Here is a 17,035-nt window from a genome sequence, read left to right on the forward strand (position 1 = left end):
GGTCCGGGTACAGGGGGTAGGGGGGGAGAGAGAGGATATTTTTCCGGGTACTGGGTGTGGGAGGTGGAGAGAAGATATGGTCCAGGTACTGGGGTTGGTGGGAGATGGAGAGAGGATATGGTCCGGGGTACTGGGTGTGGGTGGGGGGAGGTGGAGAGAGGATATGGTCCAGGTACTGGGGTTGGTGGGAGATGGAGAGAGGATATGGTCCGGGTACTGGGGTTGGTGGGAGATGGAGAGAGGATATGGTCTGGGTACTGGGGGTGGGGGGAGGTGGAGAGAGGATATGGTCCGGGTACTGGGTGTGGGTGGGGGAGGAGGTGGAGAGAGGATATGGTCCAGGTACTGGGGTTGGTGGGAGATGGAGAGAGGATATGGTCCGGGTACTGTGTGTGGGTGGGGGGAGGTGGAGAGAGGATATGGTCCAGTTACTGGGGGTGGGGGGGAGATGGACAGAGGGATATGGTCCAGGTACTGGGGTTGGGGGGTGGAGGTGGAGAGAGGATATGGTCCGGATACTGGCGGGGAGGTGGAGAGAGGATGTGGTCCGGGTTCTGGGGGTGGGGGGGAGATGGACAGAGGATATGGTCTGGATACTGGGGGTGGGGGGTGGAGGTGGAGAGAGGATATGGTCTGGGTACTGGGGGTGGGGGTGAGGTGGGAGTGAGGATGTGGTCCGGGTACTGGGGGTGGTGCTGGTGGAGAGAGGTTATGGTCTGGGGTACTGGAGGTGGGGAGTAGAGAGAAGATATGGTCCGGGTACTGGGGATGGGCGGGGAGTAGAGAGAGGATATGGTCGGGTACTGGGATGTGTGGGGAGTGGAGAGAGGATATGGTCCGTGTACTGGGGTGGGGGGAGTTGGAGAGAGGATATGGTCCGGGTACTGGGGGTGGGGGGACGTGGAGAGAGGATGTGGTCCGGGTACTGGAGGTGGGGAGTAGAGAGAGGATATGTTCCGTGTACTGGGGGTGGGGGGGGGGGGGAAGATGGAGAGAGGGTATGGTCCAAATACTGGGGGGGTGGAGAGAGGATATGGTCCGGGTACTGGGGGTGGGGGGGTGGAGAGAGGATATGGTCCCGGTACTGGGGTTGGTGGGAGATGGAGAGAGGATGTGGTCCGTGTACTGTGGATGGGGGGTGGGGAGGTGGAGGGAGGATATGGTCCGGGTACTGGGGTTGGTGGGAGATGGAGAGAGGATATGGTCCGGGTACTGGGGGTGGGGGGTGGAGGTGGAGAGAGGATATGGTCCAGGTACTGGGGTTGGTGGGAGATGGAGAGAGGATATGGTCCGGGTACTGGGGTTGGTGGGAGATGGAGAGAGGATATGGTCTGGGGTACTGGGGTTGGGGGGGAGGTGGAGAGAGGATATGGTCCGGGTACTGGGTGTGGGTGGGGGCAGGTGGAGAGAGGATATGGTCCAGGTACTGGGGTTGGTGGGAGATGGAGAGAGGATATGGTCCGGGTACTGGGTGTGGGTGGGGGGAGTTGGAGAGAGGATATGGTCCAGGTACTGGGGTTGGTGGGAGATGGAGAGAGGATATGGTCTGGGTACTGGGGGTGGGGGGAGGTGGAGAGAGGATATGGTCCCGGTACTGGGTGTGGGTGGGGGGAGGTGGAGAGAGGATATGATCCAGGTACTGGGGTTGGTGGGAGATGGAGAGAGGATATGGTCCGGGGTACTGGGTGTGTGTGGGGGGAGGTGGAGAGAGGATATGGTCCAGGTACTGGGGTTGGTGGGAGATGGAGAGAGGATATGGTCCGGGTACTGGGGTTGGTGGGAGATGGAGAGAGATATGGTCCGGGTACTGGGGTTGGTGGGAGATGGAGAGAGGATATGGTCTGGGTACTGGGGGTGGGGGGAGGTGGAGAGAGGATATGGTCCAGGTACTGGGTGTGGGTGGGGAGGTGGAGAGAGGATATGTTCTGTGTACTGGAGGTGGGGGGGGGGAGATGGAGAGAGGATATGGTCCGGGGTACTGGGGTGGGGGGATGTGGAGGGAGGATATGGTCCAGGTACTGGGGTTGGGGGAGGAGGTCGATAGAGGATATGGTCCGAATACTGGGGGGGGTGTTCGATAGAGGATATGGTCCGAATACTGGGGGGGATGGAGAGAGGATATGGTCTGGATACTGGGGTGTGGTGGGGGGTGGAGAGAGGATATGGTCCGGGTACTGGGGATGGGCGGGCAGTGGAGAGAGGATGTGGTCCAGGTACTGGGGGTGGGCGGGGAGTGGAGAGAGGATATGGTCCGGGTACTGGGGGTGGGTGGGGAGTGGAGAGAGGATATGGTCCGTGTACTGGGGATGGGCGGTGAGTGGAGAGCGGATATGGTCCGGATACCGGGGGTGGGGGGAGGTGGAGAGAGGATGTGGTCCGGGTACCGGGGATGGGTGGGGATTGGAGAGAGGATATGGTCCAGGTGCTGGGGGTGGGGAGTAGAGAGAGGATATGGTCTGGGTGCTGGGGGTGGGGGGGAGTGGAGAGAGGATATGGTCCGGGTACTGGGGGTGGGGGGGTGGAGGTGGAGAGAGGGTATTGTCCGGATACTGGGGGGGAGGTGGAGAGAGGATATGGTCCGGGTCCGGGGCTGGGGTGGAGAGAGGATATGGTCCGGGTACTGGGGGGTGGGGGGGGAGATGGAGAGAGGATATGGTCCGGGTACTGGGGGTGGGGGGAGAGATGGAGAGAGGATATGGTCCGGGTACTGGGGGTGGGGGCGGAAGATGGAGAGAGGATATGGTCCGTGTACTGGGGGTGGGGGGGGAGTGGAGAGAGGATATGGTCCGGGTACTGGGGGTGGGGGAGAGTGGAGAGAGGATATGGTCCGGGTACTGGGGGTGGGTGGGAGTGGAGAGAGAATATGATCTGGGTACTGGGGTTGGGGGGGGGGGTGATGGAGAGAGGGTATGGTCCGTATATTGGGGGGGAGGTGGAGAGAGGATATGGTCCGGATACTGGGGGTAGGGGGGAGATGGGGTGAGGATATGGTTCGGATACTGGGTGTGGGGGCTGGAGGTGGTGAGAGGATATTGTCCGGATACTGGGGGTGTGGGGAGGTGGAGAGAGGATATGGTCTGGGTACTGGGGGTGGGGGGGTAGAGAGAGGATGTGGTCCGGGGTACTGGGGGTGGGGGGGATGTGGAGAGAGGATGTGGTCCGGGTACTGGGGATGGTGGGGGGTGGAGAGAGGATATGGTCCGGGGTACTGGGTGTGGTGAGGGGTGGAGAGAGGATATGTTCCGGATACTGGGGGTAGGTGGGGAGTGGAGAGAGGATATGGTCTGGCTCCTGGGGGTGGGGAGTAGAAGGAGCATATGGTCCGGGTACTGGGTGTGGTGGGGGGTGGAGAGAGGATATGTTCCGGATACTGGGGGTGGGTGGGGAGTGGAGAGAGGATATGGTCCGGGTACTGGGGATGGGTGGGGAGTGGAGAGAGGATATGGTCCGGGTTCTGGGGGGTGGGGAGTATTGAGAGGATATGGTCTGGTACTGGAGGTGGGGGGGGGGGGGAGTGGAGAGAGGAATGGTCCGGTTACTGGGGGTGGGGGCGGAAGATGGAGAGAGGATATGGTCCGGGTACTGGGGGTGGGGGGTGGAGAGAGGATATGGTCCGGGTACTGGGGGTGGAGGTGGAGAGAGGATATGGTCCGGGTACTGGGGGTGGGGTTGGGGTGGAGAGAGGATATGGTCCGGGTCCGGGGGTGGGGGTGGGATAGAGAGAGGATATGGTCCGGGTACTGGGTTTGGGGTGGGGGGGAGATGGAGAGAGGATATGGTGCGGGTACTGGGGTGGGGGGGGGAGAGAGGATATGGTCCCGGTACTAGGGGTGGGGGTGGAGAGAGGTTATGGTCCCGGTACTAGGGGTGGGGGTGGCGAGAGGATATGGTCCGGGTACTGGGGGTGGGGTGGGGTGGAGGTGGAGAGAGGATATGGTCCGGGTACTGGGGGTGGGGGGTGGGGGTGGAGAGAGGATATGGTCCGTGTACTGGGGGTGGGGTGGATGATGTGGAGAGAGAATATGGTCCGTGTACTGGGGGTGGGGGTGGAGGTGGAGAGAGGATATGGTCCGTGTACTGGGGGTGGGGGTGGAGGTGGAGAGAGAATATGGTCCGGGTCCGTGGGTGGGGGTGGAGAGAGGATATGGTCTGGGTCCGGGGGTGGGGGTGGAGAGAGGATATGGTCCGGGTCCGGGGGTGGGGGTGGGATGGAGAGAGGATATGGTCCGGGTCCGGGGGTGGGGGTGGGGTGGAGAGAGGATATGGTCCGGGTCCGGGGGTGGGGGTGGGGTGGAGAGAGGATATTGTCCAGGTCCGGGGGTGGGGGTGGGGTGGAGAGAGGATATGGTCTGGTTCCGGGGGTGTGATGGAGAGAGGATATGGTCCGGGTCCGGGGGTGGGGTGTAGAGAGGATATGGTCCGGGTACTGGGGTTGGGGGTGGGGTAGAGAGAGGATATGGTCCGCGTACTGGGTGTGGGGTTGGGGTGGGGAGAGGATATGGTCCGGGGTACTGGGTGTGGGGTGGGGGGAGATGGAGAGAGGATATGGTCCGGGTACTGGGGGTGGGGGTTGGGGTGGGGAGAGGATATGGTCCGCGTACTGGGTGTGGGGTTGGGGTGGGGAGAGGATATGGTCCGGGTACTGGGTGTGGGTGGGGGGAGATGGAGAGAGGATATGGTGCGGGTACTGGGTGTGTGGTGGGGGGAGATGGAGAGAGGATAAGGTCCGGGTACTGGGGGTGGGGTGGGGGGAGATGGAGAGAGGATATGGTGCGGGTACTGGGTGTGTGGTGGGGGGGAGATGGAGAGAGGATATGGTGCGGGTACTGGGTGTGTGGTGGGGGAGATGGAGAGAGGATAAGGTCCCGGTACTGGGGGTGGAGGTGGAGAGAGGATATGGTCCGGGTCCGGGGGGTGGGGGTTGGGTGGAGAGAGGATATGGTCCGGGTCTGGGGGTGGGGTTGGGGTGGAGAGAGAGGATATGGTCCGGGTCCGGGTACTGGGGGGTGGGGTGGAGAGAGGATATGGTCCGGGTACCGGGGGTGGGGTAGAGAGAGGATATGGTCCGGGTACTGGGGGTGGGGTGGGGTGGAGAGAGGATATGGTCCGGGGTCCGGGGGTGGGGGGAGGTGGAGAGAGGATATGGTCCGGGTACTGGGGGTGGGGAGGGAGAGAGGATATGGTCCGGGCACTGGGGGTGGGGGGAGAGAGAGGATATGGTCGGGTACTGGGGTGGGGTTGGGGTGGAGAGAGGATATGGTCCGGGTACCGGGGGTGGGGTGGGGTGGAGAGAGGATATGGTCCGGGTGCTGGGGGTGGGGGTGGGGTGGAGAGAGGATATGGTCCCGGGTTGCTGGGGCGTGGGGGGGGGGGGAGAGAGGATATGGTCCGGGTGCTGGGGGTGGGGGGTGGGTGTGGAGAGAGGTTATGGTCCGGGTGCTGGGGGTGGGGGGTGGGGTGGAGAGAGGATATGGTCCGGGTACTGGGGGTGGGGGGGGGGAGAGAGGATATGGTCCGGGGTACTGGGGGGTGGGGGGGGGAGAGAGGATATGGTCCGGGTACTGGGGGTGGGGGGGGAGAGAGAGGATATGGTCCGGGTACTGGGGGTGGGGGTGGGGTGGAGAGAGGATATGGTCCGGGTACTGGGGGTGGGGGTGGGTTGGAGAGAGGATATGGTCCGGGTACTGGGGGTGGGGGGTGGGGGGGGGGAGAGAGGATATGGTCCGGGTCCGGGGGTGGGGGGAGGTGGAGAGAGGATATGGTCCGGGGTACTGGGGGTGGGGGGGGAGAGAGGATATGGTCCGGGTACTGGGGGTGGGGGTGGGGTGGAGAGAGGATATGGTCCGGGTACTGGGGGGTGGGGGGGGAGAGAGGATATGGTCCGGGGTACTGGGGGTGGGGGGGGAGAGAGGATATGGTCCGGGTACTGGGGGTGGGGGTGGGTGGAGAGAGGATATGGTCCGGGTACTGGGGGGTGGGGGGGGGGAGAGAGGATATGGTCCGGGGTACTGGGGGTGGGGGGGGAGAGAGGATATGGTCCGGGTACTGGGGGTGGGGGTGGGGTGGAGAGAGGATATGGTCCGGGTACTGGGGGTGGGGGGGGGGAGAGAGGATATGGTCCGGGTACTGGGGGTGGGGGGGGAGAGAGGATATGGTCCGGGTACTGGGGGTGGGGGTGGGGTGGAGAGAGGATATGGTCCGGGTACTGGGGGGTGGGGGGGGAGAGAGAGGATATGGTCCGGGTACTGGGGGGTGGGGGGGGAGAGAGGATATGGTCCGGGTACTGGGGGTGGGGGGGGGGAGAGAGGATATGGTCCGGGTACTGGGGGTGGGGGGGGGGAGAGAGGATATGGTCCGGGTACTGGGGGTGGGGGGGGGGAGAGAGGATATGGTCCGGGTACTGGGGGTGGGGGGGTGGAGGTGGAGAGAGGGTATTGTCGGATACTGGGGGGGAGGTGGAGAGAGGATATGGTCCGGGTCCGGGGCTGGGGTGGAGAGAGGATATGGTCCGGGTACTGGGGGTGGGGGGGAGATGGAGAGAGGATATGGTCCGGGTACTGGGGGTGGGGGGGAGAGATGGAGAGAGGATATGGTCCGGGTACTGGGGGGTGGGGGCGGAAGATGGAGAGAGGGATATGGTCCGTGTACTGGGGGTGGGGGGGAGTGGAGAGAGGATATGGTCCGGGTACTGGGGGTGGGGGGGGGAGGTGGAGAGAGGATATGGTCCGGGTACTGGGGGGTGGGGGAGAGTGGAGAGAGGATATGGTCCGGGTACTGGGGGTGGGTGGGAGTGGAGAGAGAATATGATCTGGGTACTGGGGTTGGGGGGGGGGTGATGGAGAGAGGGTATGGTCCGTATATTGGGGGGGAGGTGGAGAGAGGATATGGTCCGGATACTGGGGGTAGGGGGGAGATGGGGTGAGGATATGGTTCGGATACTGGGTGTGGGGGCTGGAGGTGGTGAGAGGATATTGTCCGGATACTGGGGGTGTGGGGAGGTGGAGAGAGGATATGGTCTGGGTACTGGGGGTGGGGGGTAGAGAGAGGATGTGGTCCGGGGTACTGGGGGTGGGGGGGATGTGGAGAGAGGATGTGGTCGGGTACTGGGGATGGTGGGGGGTGGAGAGAGGATATGGTCCGGGTACTGGGTGTGGTGAGGGGTGGAGAGAGGATATGTTCCGGATACTGGGGGTAGGTGGGGAGTGGAGAGAGGATATGGTCTGGCTCCTGGGGGTGGGGAGTAGAAGGAGCATATGGTCGGGTACTGGGTGTGGTGGGGGGTGGAGAGAGGATATGTTCCGGATACTGGGGGTGGGTGGGGGAGTGGAGAGAGGATATGGTCCGGGTACTGGGGATGGGTGGGGAGTGGAGAGAGGATATGGTCCGGGGTTCTGGGGGGTGGGGAGTATTGAGAGGATATGGTCTGGTACTGGAGGTGGGGGGGGGGAGTGGAGAGAGGAATGGTCCGGTTACTGGGGGGTGGGGGCGGAAGATGGAGAGAGGATATGGTCCGGGTACTGGGGGTGGGGGGTGGGGAGAGAGGATATGGTCCGGGTACTGGGGGTGGAGGTGGAGAGAGGATATGGTCCGGGTACTGGGGGTGGGGTTGGGGTGGAGAGAGGATATGGTCCGGGTCCGGGGGTGGGGGGTGGGATAGAGAGAGGATATGGTCCGGGTACTGGGTTTGGGGTGGGGGGGAGATGGAGAGAGGATATGGTGCGGGTACTGGGGTGGGGGGGGAGAGAGGATATGGTCCCGGTACTAGGGGTGGGGGTGGAGAGAGGTTATGGTCCCGGTACTAGGGGTGGGGGTGGCGAGAGGATATGGTCCGGGTACTGGGGGTGGGGTGGGGTGGAGGTGGAGAGAGGATATGGTCCGGGTACTGGGGGTGGGGGTGGGGTGGAGAGAGGATATGGTCCGTGTACTGGGGGTGGGGGTGGATGTGGAGAGAGAATATGGTCCGTGTACTGGGGGTGGGGGTGGAGGTGGAGAGAGGATATGGTGACGTGTACTGGGGGTGGGGGTGGAGGTGGAGAGAGAATATGGTCCGGGTCCGTGGGTGGGGGTGGGAGAGAGGATATGGTCTGGGTCCGGGGGTGGGGGTGGAGAGAGGATATGGTCCGGGTCCGGGGGTGGGGGTGGGGATGGAGAGAGGATATGGTCCGGGTCCGGGGGTGGGGTGGGGTGGAGAGAGGATATGGTCCGGGTCCGGGGGTGGGGGTGGGGTGGAGAGAGGATATTGTCCAGGTCCGGGGGTGGGGGTGGGTGGAGAGAGGATATGGTCTGGTTCCGGGGGTGTGATGGAGAGAGGATATGGTCCGGGTCCGGGGGTGGGGTGTAGAGAGGATATGGTCCGGGTACTGGGGGTGGGGGTGGGGTAGAGAGAGGATATGGTCCGCGTACTGGGTGTGGGGTTGGGGTGGGGAGAGGATATGGTCCGGGTACTGGGTGTGGGGTGGGGGGAGATGGAGAGAGGATATGGTCCGGGTACTGGGGGTGGGGTTGGGGTGGGGAGAGGATATGGTCCGCGTACTGGGTGTGGGGTTGGGGTGGGGAGAGGATATGGTCCGGGGTACTGGGTGTGGGGTGGGGGAGATGGAGAGAGGATATGGTGCGGGTACTGGGTGTGTGGTGGGGGGAGATGGAGAGAGGATAAGGTCCGGGTACTGGGGGTGGGGTGGGGGGAGATGGAGAGAGGATATGGTGCGGGTACTGGGTGTGTGGGTGGGGGGAGATGGAGAGAGGATATGGTGCGGGTACTGGGTGTGTGGTGGGGGGGATGGAGAGAGGATAAGGTCCCGGTACTGGGGGTGGAGGTGGAGAGAGGATATGGTTCCGGGTCCGGGGGTGGGGGTTGGGTGGAGAGAGGATATGGTCCGGGGTCTGGGGGTGGGGTTGGGGTGGAGAGAGGATATGGTCCGGGTCCGGGTACTGGGGGGTGGGGTGGAGAGAGGATATGGTCCGGGTACCGGGGGTGGGGGTAGAGAGAGGATATGGGTCCGGGTACTGGGGGTGGGGGTGGGGTGGAGAGAGGATATGGTCCGGGTCCGGGGGTGGGGGGGAGGTGGAGAGAGGATATGGTCCGGGTACTGGGGGTGGGGAGGGAGAGAGGATATGGTCCGGGCACTGGGGGTGGGGGGAGAGAGAGAGATATGGTCCGGGTTACTGGGGGTGGGGTTGGGGTGGAGAGAGGATATGGTCCGGGTACGGGGGTGGGGGTGGGGTGGAGAGAGGATATGGTCCGGGTGCTGGGGGTGGGGGGTGGGGTGGAGAGAGGATATGGTCCGGGTGCTGGGGGTGGGGGGGAGAGAGGATATGGTCCGGGTGCTGGGGGTGGGGGTGGGGTGGAGAGAGGTTATTGTCCGGGTGCTGGGGGTGGGGGTGGGGTGGAGAGAGGATATGGTCCGGGTACTGGGGTGGGGGGGGGGAGAGAGGATATGGTCCGGGTACTGGGGGGTGGGGGGGGGAGAGAGGATATGGTCCGGGTACTGGGGGTGGGGGGGGAGAGAGAGGATATGGTCCGGGTACTGGGGGGTGGGGGTGGGGTGGAGAGAGGATATGGTCCGGGTACTGGGGGTGGGGGTGGGTTGGAGAGAGGATATGGTCCGGGTACTGGGGGTGGGGGTGGGGGGGGAGAGAGGATATGGTCCGGGTCCGGGGGTGGGGGAGGTGGAGAGAGGATATGGTCGGGTACTGGGGGTGGGGGGGGAGAGAGGATATGGTCCGGGTACTGGGGGTGGGGGTGGGGTGGGAGAGAGGATATGGTCCGGGTACTGGGGGGTGGGGGGGGAGAGAGGATATGGTCCGGGTACTGGGGGTGGGGGGGGAGAGAGGATATGGTCCGGGTACTGGGGGTGGGGGTGGGGTGGAGAGAGGATATGGTCCGGGGTACTGGGGGGTGGGGGGGGGAGAGAGGATATGGTCCGGGTACTGGGGGTGGGGGGGGAGAGAGGATATGGTCCGGGTACTGGGGGTGGGGGGGGTGGGTGGAGAGAGGATATGGTCCGGGTACTGGGGGGTGGGGGGGGGAGAGAGGATATGGTCCGGGTACTGGGGGTGGGGGGGGGAGAGAGGATATGGTCCGGGTACTGGGGGTGGGGGTGGGGTGGAGAGAGGATATGGTCCGGGTACTGGGGGGTGGGGGGGGGAGAGAGGATATGGTCCGGGTACTGGGGGTGGGGGGGGGGAGAGAGGATATGGTCCGGGTACTGGGGGTGGGGGGGGGAGAGAGGATATGGTCCGGGTACTGGGGGTGGGGGGGGGAGAGAGGATATGGTCCGGGTACTGGGGGTGGGGGGGGGAGAGAGGATATGGTCCGGGTACTGGGGGTGGGGGTGGGGGGGGAGAGAGGATATGGTCCGGGTACTGGGGGTGGGGGTGGGGGGGGGAGAGAGGATATGGTCCGGGTACTGGGGGTGGGGGTGGGGGGGGAGAGAGGATATGGTCCGGGTACTGGGGGTGGGGGGTGGGGGGGGGAGAGAGTATATGGTCCGGGTACTGGGGGGTGGGGGTGGGGGGGGAGAGAGGATATGGTCCGGGTACTGGGGGTGGGGGTGGGGGGGGGAGAGAGTATATGGTCCGGGTACTGGGGGGTGGGGGTGGGGTGGAGAGAGGATATGGTCTGGGTACTGGGGGTGGTGGAGGTGGAGAGAGGATATGTCCGGGTACTGGGGGTGGGGGGGGGGGGAGAGAGGATATGGTCCGGGTACTGGGGGTGGGGGGGGGGGGGGAGAGAGGATATGGTCCGGGGTACTGGGGGTGGGGGGGGGGGGAGAGAGGATATGGTCCGGGTACTGGGGGTGGGGGGGGGGAGAGAGGAATGGTCGGGTACTGGGGGTGGGGGTGTGGGGGGGAGAGAGGATATGGTCCGGGGTACTGGGGGTGGGGGGGGGGAGAGAGAGGATATGGTCCGGGTCTGGGGGTGGGGGGGTGGGGGGGGGAGAGAGGATATGGTCCGGGTACTGGGGGTGGGGGGAGGTGGAGAGAGGATATGGTCCGGGTACTGGGGGTGGGGTGGAGAGAGGATATGGTCCGGGTCCGGGGGTGGGGGTGGGGTGGAGAGAGGATATGGTCCGGGTACTGGGGGTGGGGGTGGGGTGGAGAGAGGATATGGTCCGGGTACTGGTAGGCAGAAAATCAGACAGCATGGACTACTGGATGAACTGAGCAGGTCAGGCAGCATCTACGGAGAGGGACAGACATGGATGATGACCGACCCTACTGAGATCCTCCAGCATTCTGTGCAGGTGTCTCTGTAGTTCCAGCATCTGCAGAATCTCTTGTGTTTAAAATTCATCAGCCTGCTCCTTAGTATCCCATGCAGAGAAGTTAAAATGGAGCCGGGGGTAGGGGGTGTCTTACTTTAATTCAATCTTCTTCAATAAAACCGCTGTTGTCGTCGTCAATCGCCCGGAAAACTCTCCTGATTTCTTCCGCGGTTTTTTTAGACAGGCCACAGGTCCGGAAGAACTTTTTGCAGTTAAAAGGACTCTTTGGCTGCGAAACAAGACAGAGAGCGTCAGAGCCGCAACCCGCCTCTCAGACGAGACCTCGACGCAGCCACACGGGGTACACGTTACCTTGACACTCCTTGAGCGCGCTGGAGATGTCGGCAATGGACAGAACATCGGTGACTTCCATTCTGAACCGGCTGAGGAATCAAACACAAGAGGGATTGAAGACATTTTCCCTGCTACCGGCTCTAAAACCTCTCTCGCTTCACCTCTTCACGCACTCTCACTCTCTCATATACTCCCTTACCGTCTCCCGCACCTCTCTCTCTCTCTGGCTCCCTCAGTAAAGCGGCCGGCATAATCAAAGACCCCCATCCACCCTCTTCTCCCCTCTCCTATCGGTCAGAAGATACAGAAGCCCGAAAGCTCGAGGACAGCTCCCACAGTTATCAGACTCTTGTGGGATAAGATGGACTCTTGGCCTTACGATCTACCTGGTTATGATCTTAAACTTCATCGTTTAGCTGCACTGCACTTTTTCGGTGTTATCCCACTGAAATCTGCCTTGTTATTGTTTTATCTTATTCTACTCCCTGCACTGTGTATCGCGATACATGTGACAACAATAAACCAATACCCTCACGCACTGGAATGGGCTGCCGCGGCGGCGGTGGAGGCGGATACAAAAGGGTCTTTTAAGAGACTCCTGGATAGGTACATTGAGCTTAGAAAGATGGAGGGCTACGGGTAACCAGAGGTAATTTCTAAAGTACGTACATGTTCGGCACAGCTTTGTGGGCCGAAGGGCCTGTATTGTGCTGTAGGTTTCCCGTGTTTCTATCTCTCTCCCAGTCTCCCGCCTCTCTTTACATTCTCTGTCACACTCTTTCGCATACCCCTATTTCTCTCTCACATACCCCTCCACCCTCTCTCACACACACATACACTCCCACATCTCTCATACCCTGTCACAAACTCTCACACTCAACTTTTGACTCTCACACTCTCCCACATATTGTATCTCTTTACCCCCTTCACACACACTCGCACATATTGTATCTCTTTACCCCCTTCACACACACTCTCCCACATATTGTATCTCTTTACCCCCTTCACACACACTCTCCCACATATTGTATCTCTTTACTCTCTTTCACACACTCTCCCACATATTTATTTACCCTGTCATACTCTCACAAACTTTTTTTACCCTCTCTCACTCTCTCTCTTTAACCTTTTCACGCTTTCCATGTTTCCTTACGCTCTCCTTCACGCCATCTCGCACAAACCTTTTACCCTCTCCCTCGCCTTTCCATTTCCCCACACATCCCCTCACACCATCTGGCAGCCTTCCATTCTCTCACACCCATCTTTCTCTCTCGTGTCCCCTCGCCCTCACTCCACCACGCTCCCTCACACACTTTGCCTTATTCTCGCACATCCTGCCTCCCCACCGCCCCGCCTCACTCAAACATTCCCCGTTTTACGCGCCGTGCCCTCGGTCCTCTCTCTTGCGCTCTCCCTCTCTCAGAGACTCTGCTCTCACTCCTCGGGACACCCTAACTCTAGACACTCATAAATCCAACATTATGTAACGGACTGAAACATTCACCTCGGGGCAAATCCGCGCTACACCTCAATAAGTAAATAAATTAAATTAAGCAATCAGCCGGGCATAATTTTACGCATTGATCTCAAAAGACCTCGTCTTCCCAATGTAAAACAATTAAATATTTACTCTTGATGCCTAATCGAAACAGAATCATAGAACATTACAGCGCAGAAACAGGTCCCTCGGTCCGTGTAGTCCGTACTGAACTATTAATCTGCCTCGTCCATCGGCCTTCCCCCATCTCGCAGAGGATGAGACCAGCCAGCCCATTCTGTACAATACTGGCCGTTTACTAGTATCCCCTTCACATTGACAAGACACGAGTTTCTCCCAGCTTTCGCGTGTGACTTCCTGTGCGCGCGAAGGGTCTTGTCTCCTCTGAATGCAAGGGTCAGAGAACAGGTCGTGGAAGAGTTGGTAGCTGAGTTTGAAAGCCGTGATACCGCATTGCATTGCCGGTCCTGATATCCTGTCCCCAAGGATGGTTTGGACGGGAGTACCAATTCCTTCTAAACCTCCTTTACCTAACAAAGTGGCCGCAGAGAGTATGTTTGTGGTCTCCTGTAGCCCGTCCACTTCGAGGTTCAACGTGTTGTGCATTCAGAGACGCTCTTCTGCACACCGGTGTGGTAACGCGTGGTTATTAGAGTTACTGTCGCCTTCTTGTCAGCTTGAACCAGTCTGGCCGATCTCCTCTGCCCGCTCATTAACAAGGCGTCTTCACCCACAGAACTGCCGCTCACCGGCTGGTTTCTGTTTTGTTTCTCGCACCGATCTCGGTAAACTAGAGACTGATGTTCATGAAAATCGCAGGAGATCAGCAGTTTCTGAAATACTCAGACCGCCCTGACTGAATGGGACCCGTTCTCTGAGCTTTACGTTCAGGGAGCTAAGACCCTTTAAAGTGGAACGCGCGCACACACTCAAAGTTAAACAAGAAAAAGCTGACAGAAGCTCCGATCTTCTCAAATTCCTCTTGCAAACGGACTTGGTCTAACTCGGGGAGCGGATTTATTCTGCGACCCTCGAGTTCCTCACCTTCACTGTATCTGGGACCTCCCTTTACACCAGATGCGTGCGGCTCCCTTCTGTGCGTGTGCGTGTGGTGCAGACCTGGTTTATATGCGGTCCATTAAGGCGACTCTTTACCGTCTTTGAGTTACGTCGCCGGGATCAAATACACGTGCCTCACCTGCTATTGAATTTCTTAGCCAGCTAATAATCTCGAGCTATTTATATCCCCGCTCACCTGATGTAGCCCCTTTCAAAGGCAGTCCATTCGTAAGGGAAACATGGTGACACAAACGTCCTTATATAACAAATTGACTGCAAATATTACATCGGCGAGCGTTCTGTGAGGGGTACTGCTGGATGGCTCCGCGACATCTAAAGAGAATATTTTACAAACTACTACAGACACAAGAGTCACCCAGCACGCACTGGCAAGTTTAAATCAAGCATTTCTCCTCAGATAATCCAGAGTTCGATACATTTAGTTCAACAACAGGGCGACTTTTAAGAACTGGACGCAGAACGATTAAAGTTCAACTTTTCAGCTTTGATGTTTGAGAGACATAAGGTTAATTATCCGTATTCCGGTTGAAAGGAACTGGAATTCAAAGCCAGAATCAGGTTTATTATCACTGACATACATTCAATGGCCGCCTTATTAGGGACACCTAAGCACCTGTTCGTTAATGCAAATAATTAGCCAATCAAGTAGTAGCAACTCAATACATAAAAATTGTTGTTCAGACCAAACATTAGAACGGGGGAGGAAACGTGATCTAAGTGGCTTTGACCGTGGAATGGTTGTTGGTGCCAGATGGGGTGGTTTGAGTATCTCAGAAACTGCTGATCTCCTGGGATTTTCACACACAACAGTCTCTGGAGCTTTACAGAGAATGGTGTGAAAAATATCCTGTGAATGGAAGTTCTGTGGGTGAAAACGCCTCGTTAATGAGAAAGGTCAGAGGTGAATGGCCAGACTGGTTCAAGCTGACAGGAAGGTGCCAATAACTCAATTGACCATGTGTTACAACAGTGGTGTGCAGAAGAGCATATCTGAACGCACAACACTCTGAACCTTGAAGTAAATCGACGACAGCAGCAGAAAACCATGAGCGTACGTGAAGTCCTGATGAAGTGTCGACTGTTTACTCTTTTCCATAGATGCTGCCTGACCTGCTGAATTCCTCCAGCATCTTGTGTGTGTCACTCTGGATTGCCAGCACCTGCAGATTTTCTAGTGACCGTACGTTTAGCAGATACCTAATAAAGTGGCCACTGAGTGTGCGTCATAAACAATTGTTGTTTTGTGGCAGCAGTTCAATGCAAGACATAAAAATAGCTGGTGCAAACGAGGAATAGTGAGGTAGAGTTCAGAAATCTGATGGCAGAGGGAAGAAGTTCTTCCTGAATTGTTGTGAGTGAGTCTCGGGGCTCCTGTACCTCCTCCTGATGGAAGTAATGAGAAGTTGGGCATGTCCCCAATGATGAGGTTGCTTAATGATGGATGCCAAAACTTGGTGAGACTTGAGCAAGCATTGTTCCTCCAGAAGGCCATGCAAGTAGATAGGGTAGCAAAGAAGACATACAGCATGCTTACCTTTCATTGGATGGAGTATAAGATCAAAGAAGACATGCTGTAGCTGTGTAAAGCTTTAGTTAGGCTGCACTTGGAGTATCGTGTGCGGTTCTGTTGATCCATTATAGGAAGGATGTGGAAGCTTTGGAAAGAGTGCAGAAAAGAGTTTACTGGGGTGCTGCCCAGATTAGAGAGTATGAGTTGTAAGGAGAAGTTGGACAATTTTATTTCCCTGGAGCACTGGAGATTGAGGAGATACCTGACAGAAGTTTGTAAAATCCTTAGATAGGGTAGACCAGGGGTTCCCAAACTGGTGTCCATGGATCCCTTGTTTAACAGCAATGGTCTATGGCATAAAAAAGTTTGGGAGCCCCTGGGGTAGTCAGAATCTTTCTTTCCCAAGGTAGAAATGTCAAATACTAAATGGCACGCATTTAAGGTGAAAGGGGGAAGTTTAAGGGAGCTGGAGGAAGAAGATATAGAAGTGGTGTTTAAGAGGTTCTTAGACACACACACGTGTGAAGAACAGGGACACATGGATCATGTTGAGGTAGAAGAGACTTAGTTTAATTTGACACCAATTTGGTCACAGACATTGTCTGAAGGGCCAGGTCCTGTACTGTACTGCTCTGTATTCTCTGACATACTGTTGCCCAGTTCTTGATTAATCCTACACCCAGGAGACCCAATAGTCCCACCGTTTGAAGAGCACCTCAGCTCAATCCCCTAAAAGCAGAACTTCAAGATGGCCAAACAGTTTAATTCTAATTCCCATTCCCATTCTGACATGTCAGTCCTCCTCTTGTGCCACGATGAGGCTGCCATCAGCGTGAAGCAGCAACACCATATATTCCATGTGGGAAGCATCTAACCCGATGGCACGAATATCAATTTCTCCTTCTGGTAAAAAAATTTCCCTCCCCACCCTGGCCTCTTACCTCTTCTTGTCTGCCCATCACCTCCCCCTGGGTCCCCTCCTCCTTCCCATTCTGATATGGTTCACTCTGCTCTTCTACCAGATTCCTTCTTCTCCAGCCCTTTACCTTTCCCACCCACCTGGCTTCAGTAATCATTTTCTAGCCATCTTCCTTCTTCTCCCCCCACTTTTTTATCTTGGCATCTTCCCCCTTCCTTTCCAGTCCTGAAGAAAGGTCTCAGCTTGAAACATTGACTATGTATTCTTTTCCATAGATGCTGACTGATTTGCTGAGTTTCTCCAGCATTTTGTGCGTGTTCCTTAGAATCTGGACCTGGTTCCAAAGCAACACTTGCAGATGCTGGAAACCTGAGATAAAATCGGAAAACAGGAGGTCAGCCTCTAAGGACAGAGAATTGTTCAAGTCTGAGACCTTTCACTGATGATGGGCCGACATAGGATCTATT

At 58.4% G+C, this 17,035-nt stretch overlaps 2 protein-coding genes across 3 annotated transcripts in view; both read right to left on the bottom strand.

Annotated features, from left to right (window-relative positions):
* The window catches only part of LOC140735290 (parvalbumin, thymic CPV3-like), a 103,111-nt gene that overhangs the window by 47,217 nt on the left and 38,859 nt on the right, over positions 1-17,035 (bottom strand). The window lies entirely within an intron of this gene.
* On the bottom strand, positions 11,324-14,072 carry LOC140735291 (parvalbumin beta-like). Of its 2 annotated transcripts, none has more exons than XM_073060174.1 (3): positions 13,590-14,072; positions 11,580-11,650; positions 11,324-11,496 (listed from the first exon to the last, which is right to left on the bottom strand). In XM_073060174.1, the coding sequence occupies exons 1-3, from the start codon at positions 13,663-13,665 to the stop codon at positions 11,368-11,370; spliced, it is 276 nt and encodes a 91-aa protein (XP_072916275.1). In that variant the 5' UTR covers positions 13,666-14,072; the 3' UTR covers positions 11,324-11,367. The 2 variants fall into 2 exon arrangements, with proteins under 2 accessions (XP_072916275.1, XP_072916276.1); XM_073060175.1 differs by lacking the exon at positions 13,590-14,072 and adding an exon at positions 13,192-13,310 and having other exon boundaries at positions 11,325-11,496.

The sequence above is a fragment of the Hemitrygon akajei genome, chromosome 11 (genome assembly GCF_048418815.1).
Source record: "Hemitrygon akajei chromosome 11, sHemAka1.3, whole genome shotgun sequence".
Classification (NCBI taxonomy): Eukaryota; Metazoa; Chordata; class Chondrichthyes; order Myliobatiformes; family Dasyatidae; genus Hemitrygon; species Hemitrygon akajei.

What these genes read in the sequence shown, in the direction of transcription:
- LOC140735291 (XM_073060174.1), bottom strand. Translation starts at nt 13,665, where the DNA reads ATGCACAACACGTTGAACCTCGAAGTGGACGGGCTACAGGAGACCACA. An exon ending in CTCTGCGGCCACTTTGTTAG is followed by an intron (nt 11,651 to 13,589) that starts GTAAAGGAGGTT and finishes TTGATTCCTCAG; the next exon opens with CCGGTTCAGAATGGAAGTCA. An exon ending in CGCGCTCAAGGAGTGTCAAG is followed by an intron (nt 11,497 to 11,579) that starts GTAACGTGTACC and finishes CTTGTTTCGCAG; the next exon opens with CCAAAGAGTCCTTTTAACTG.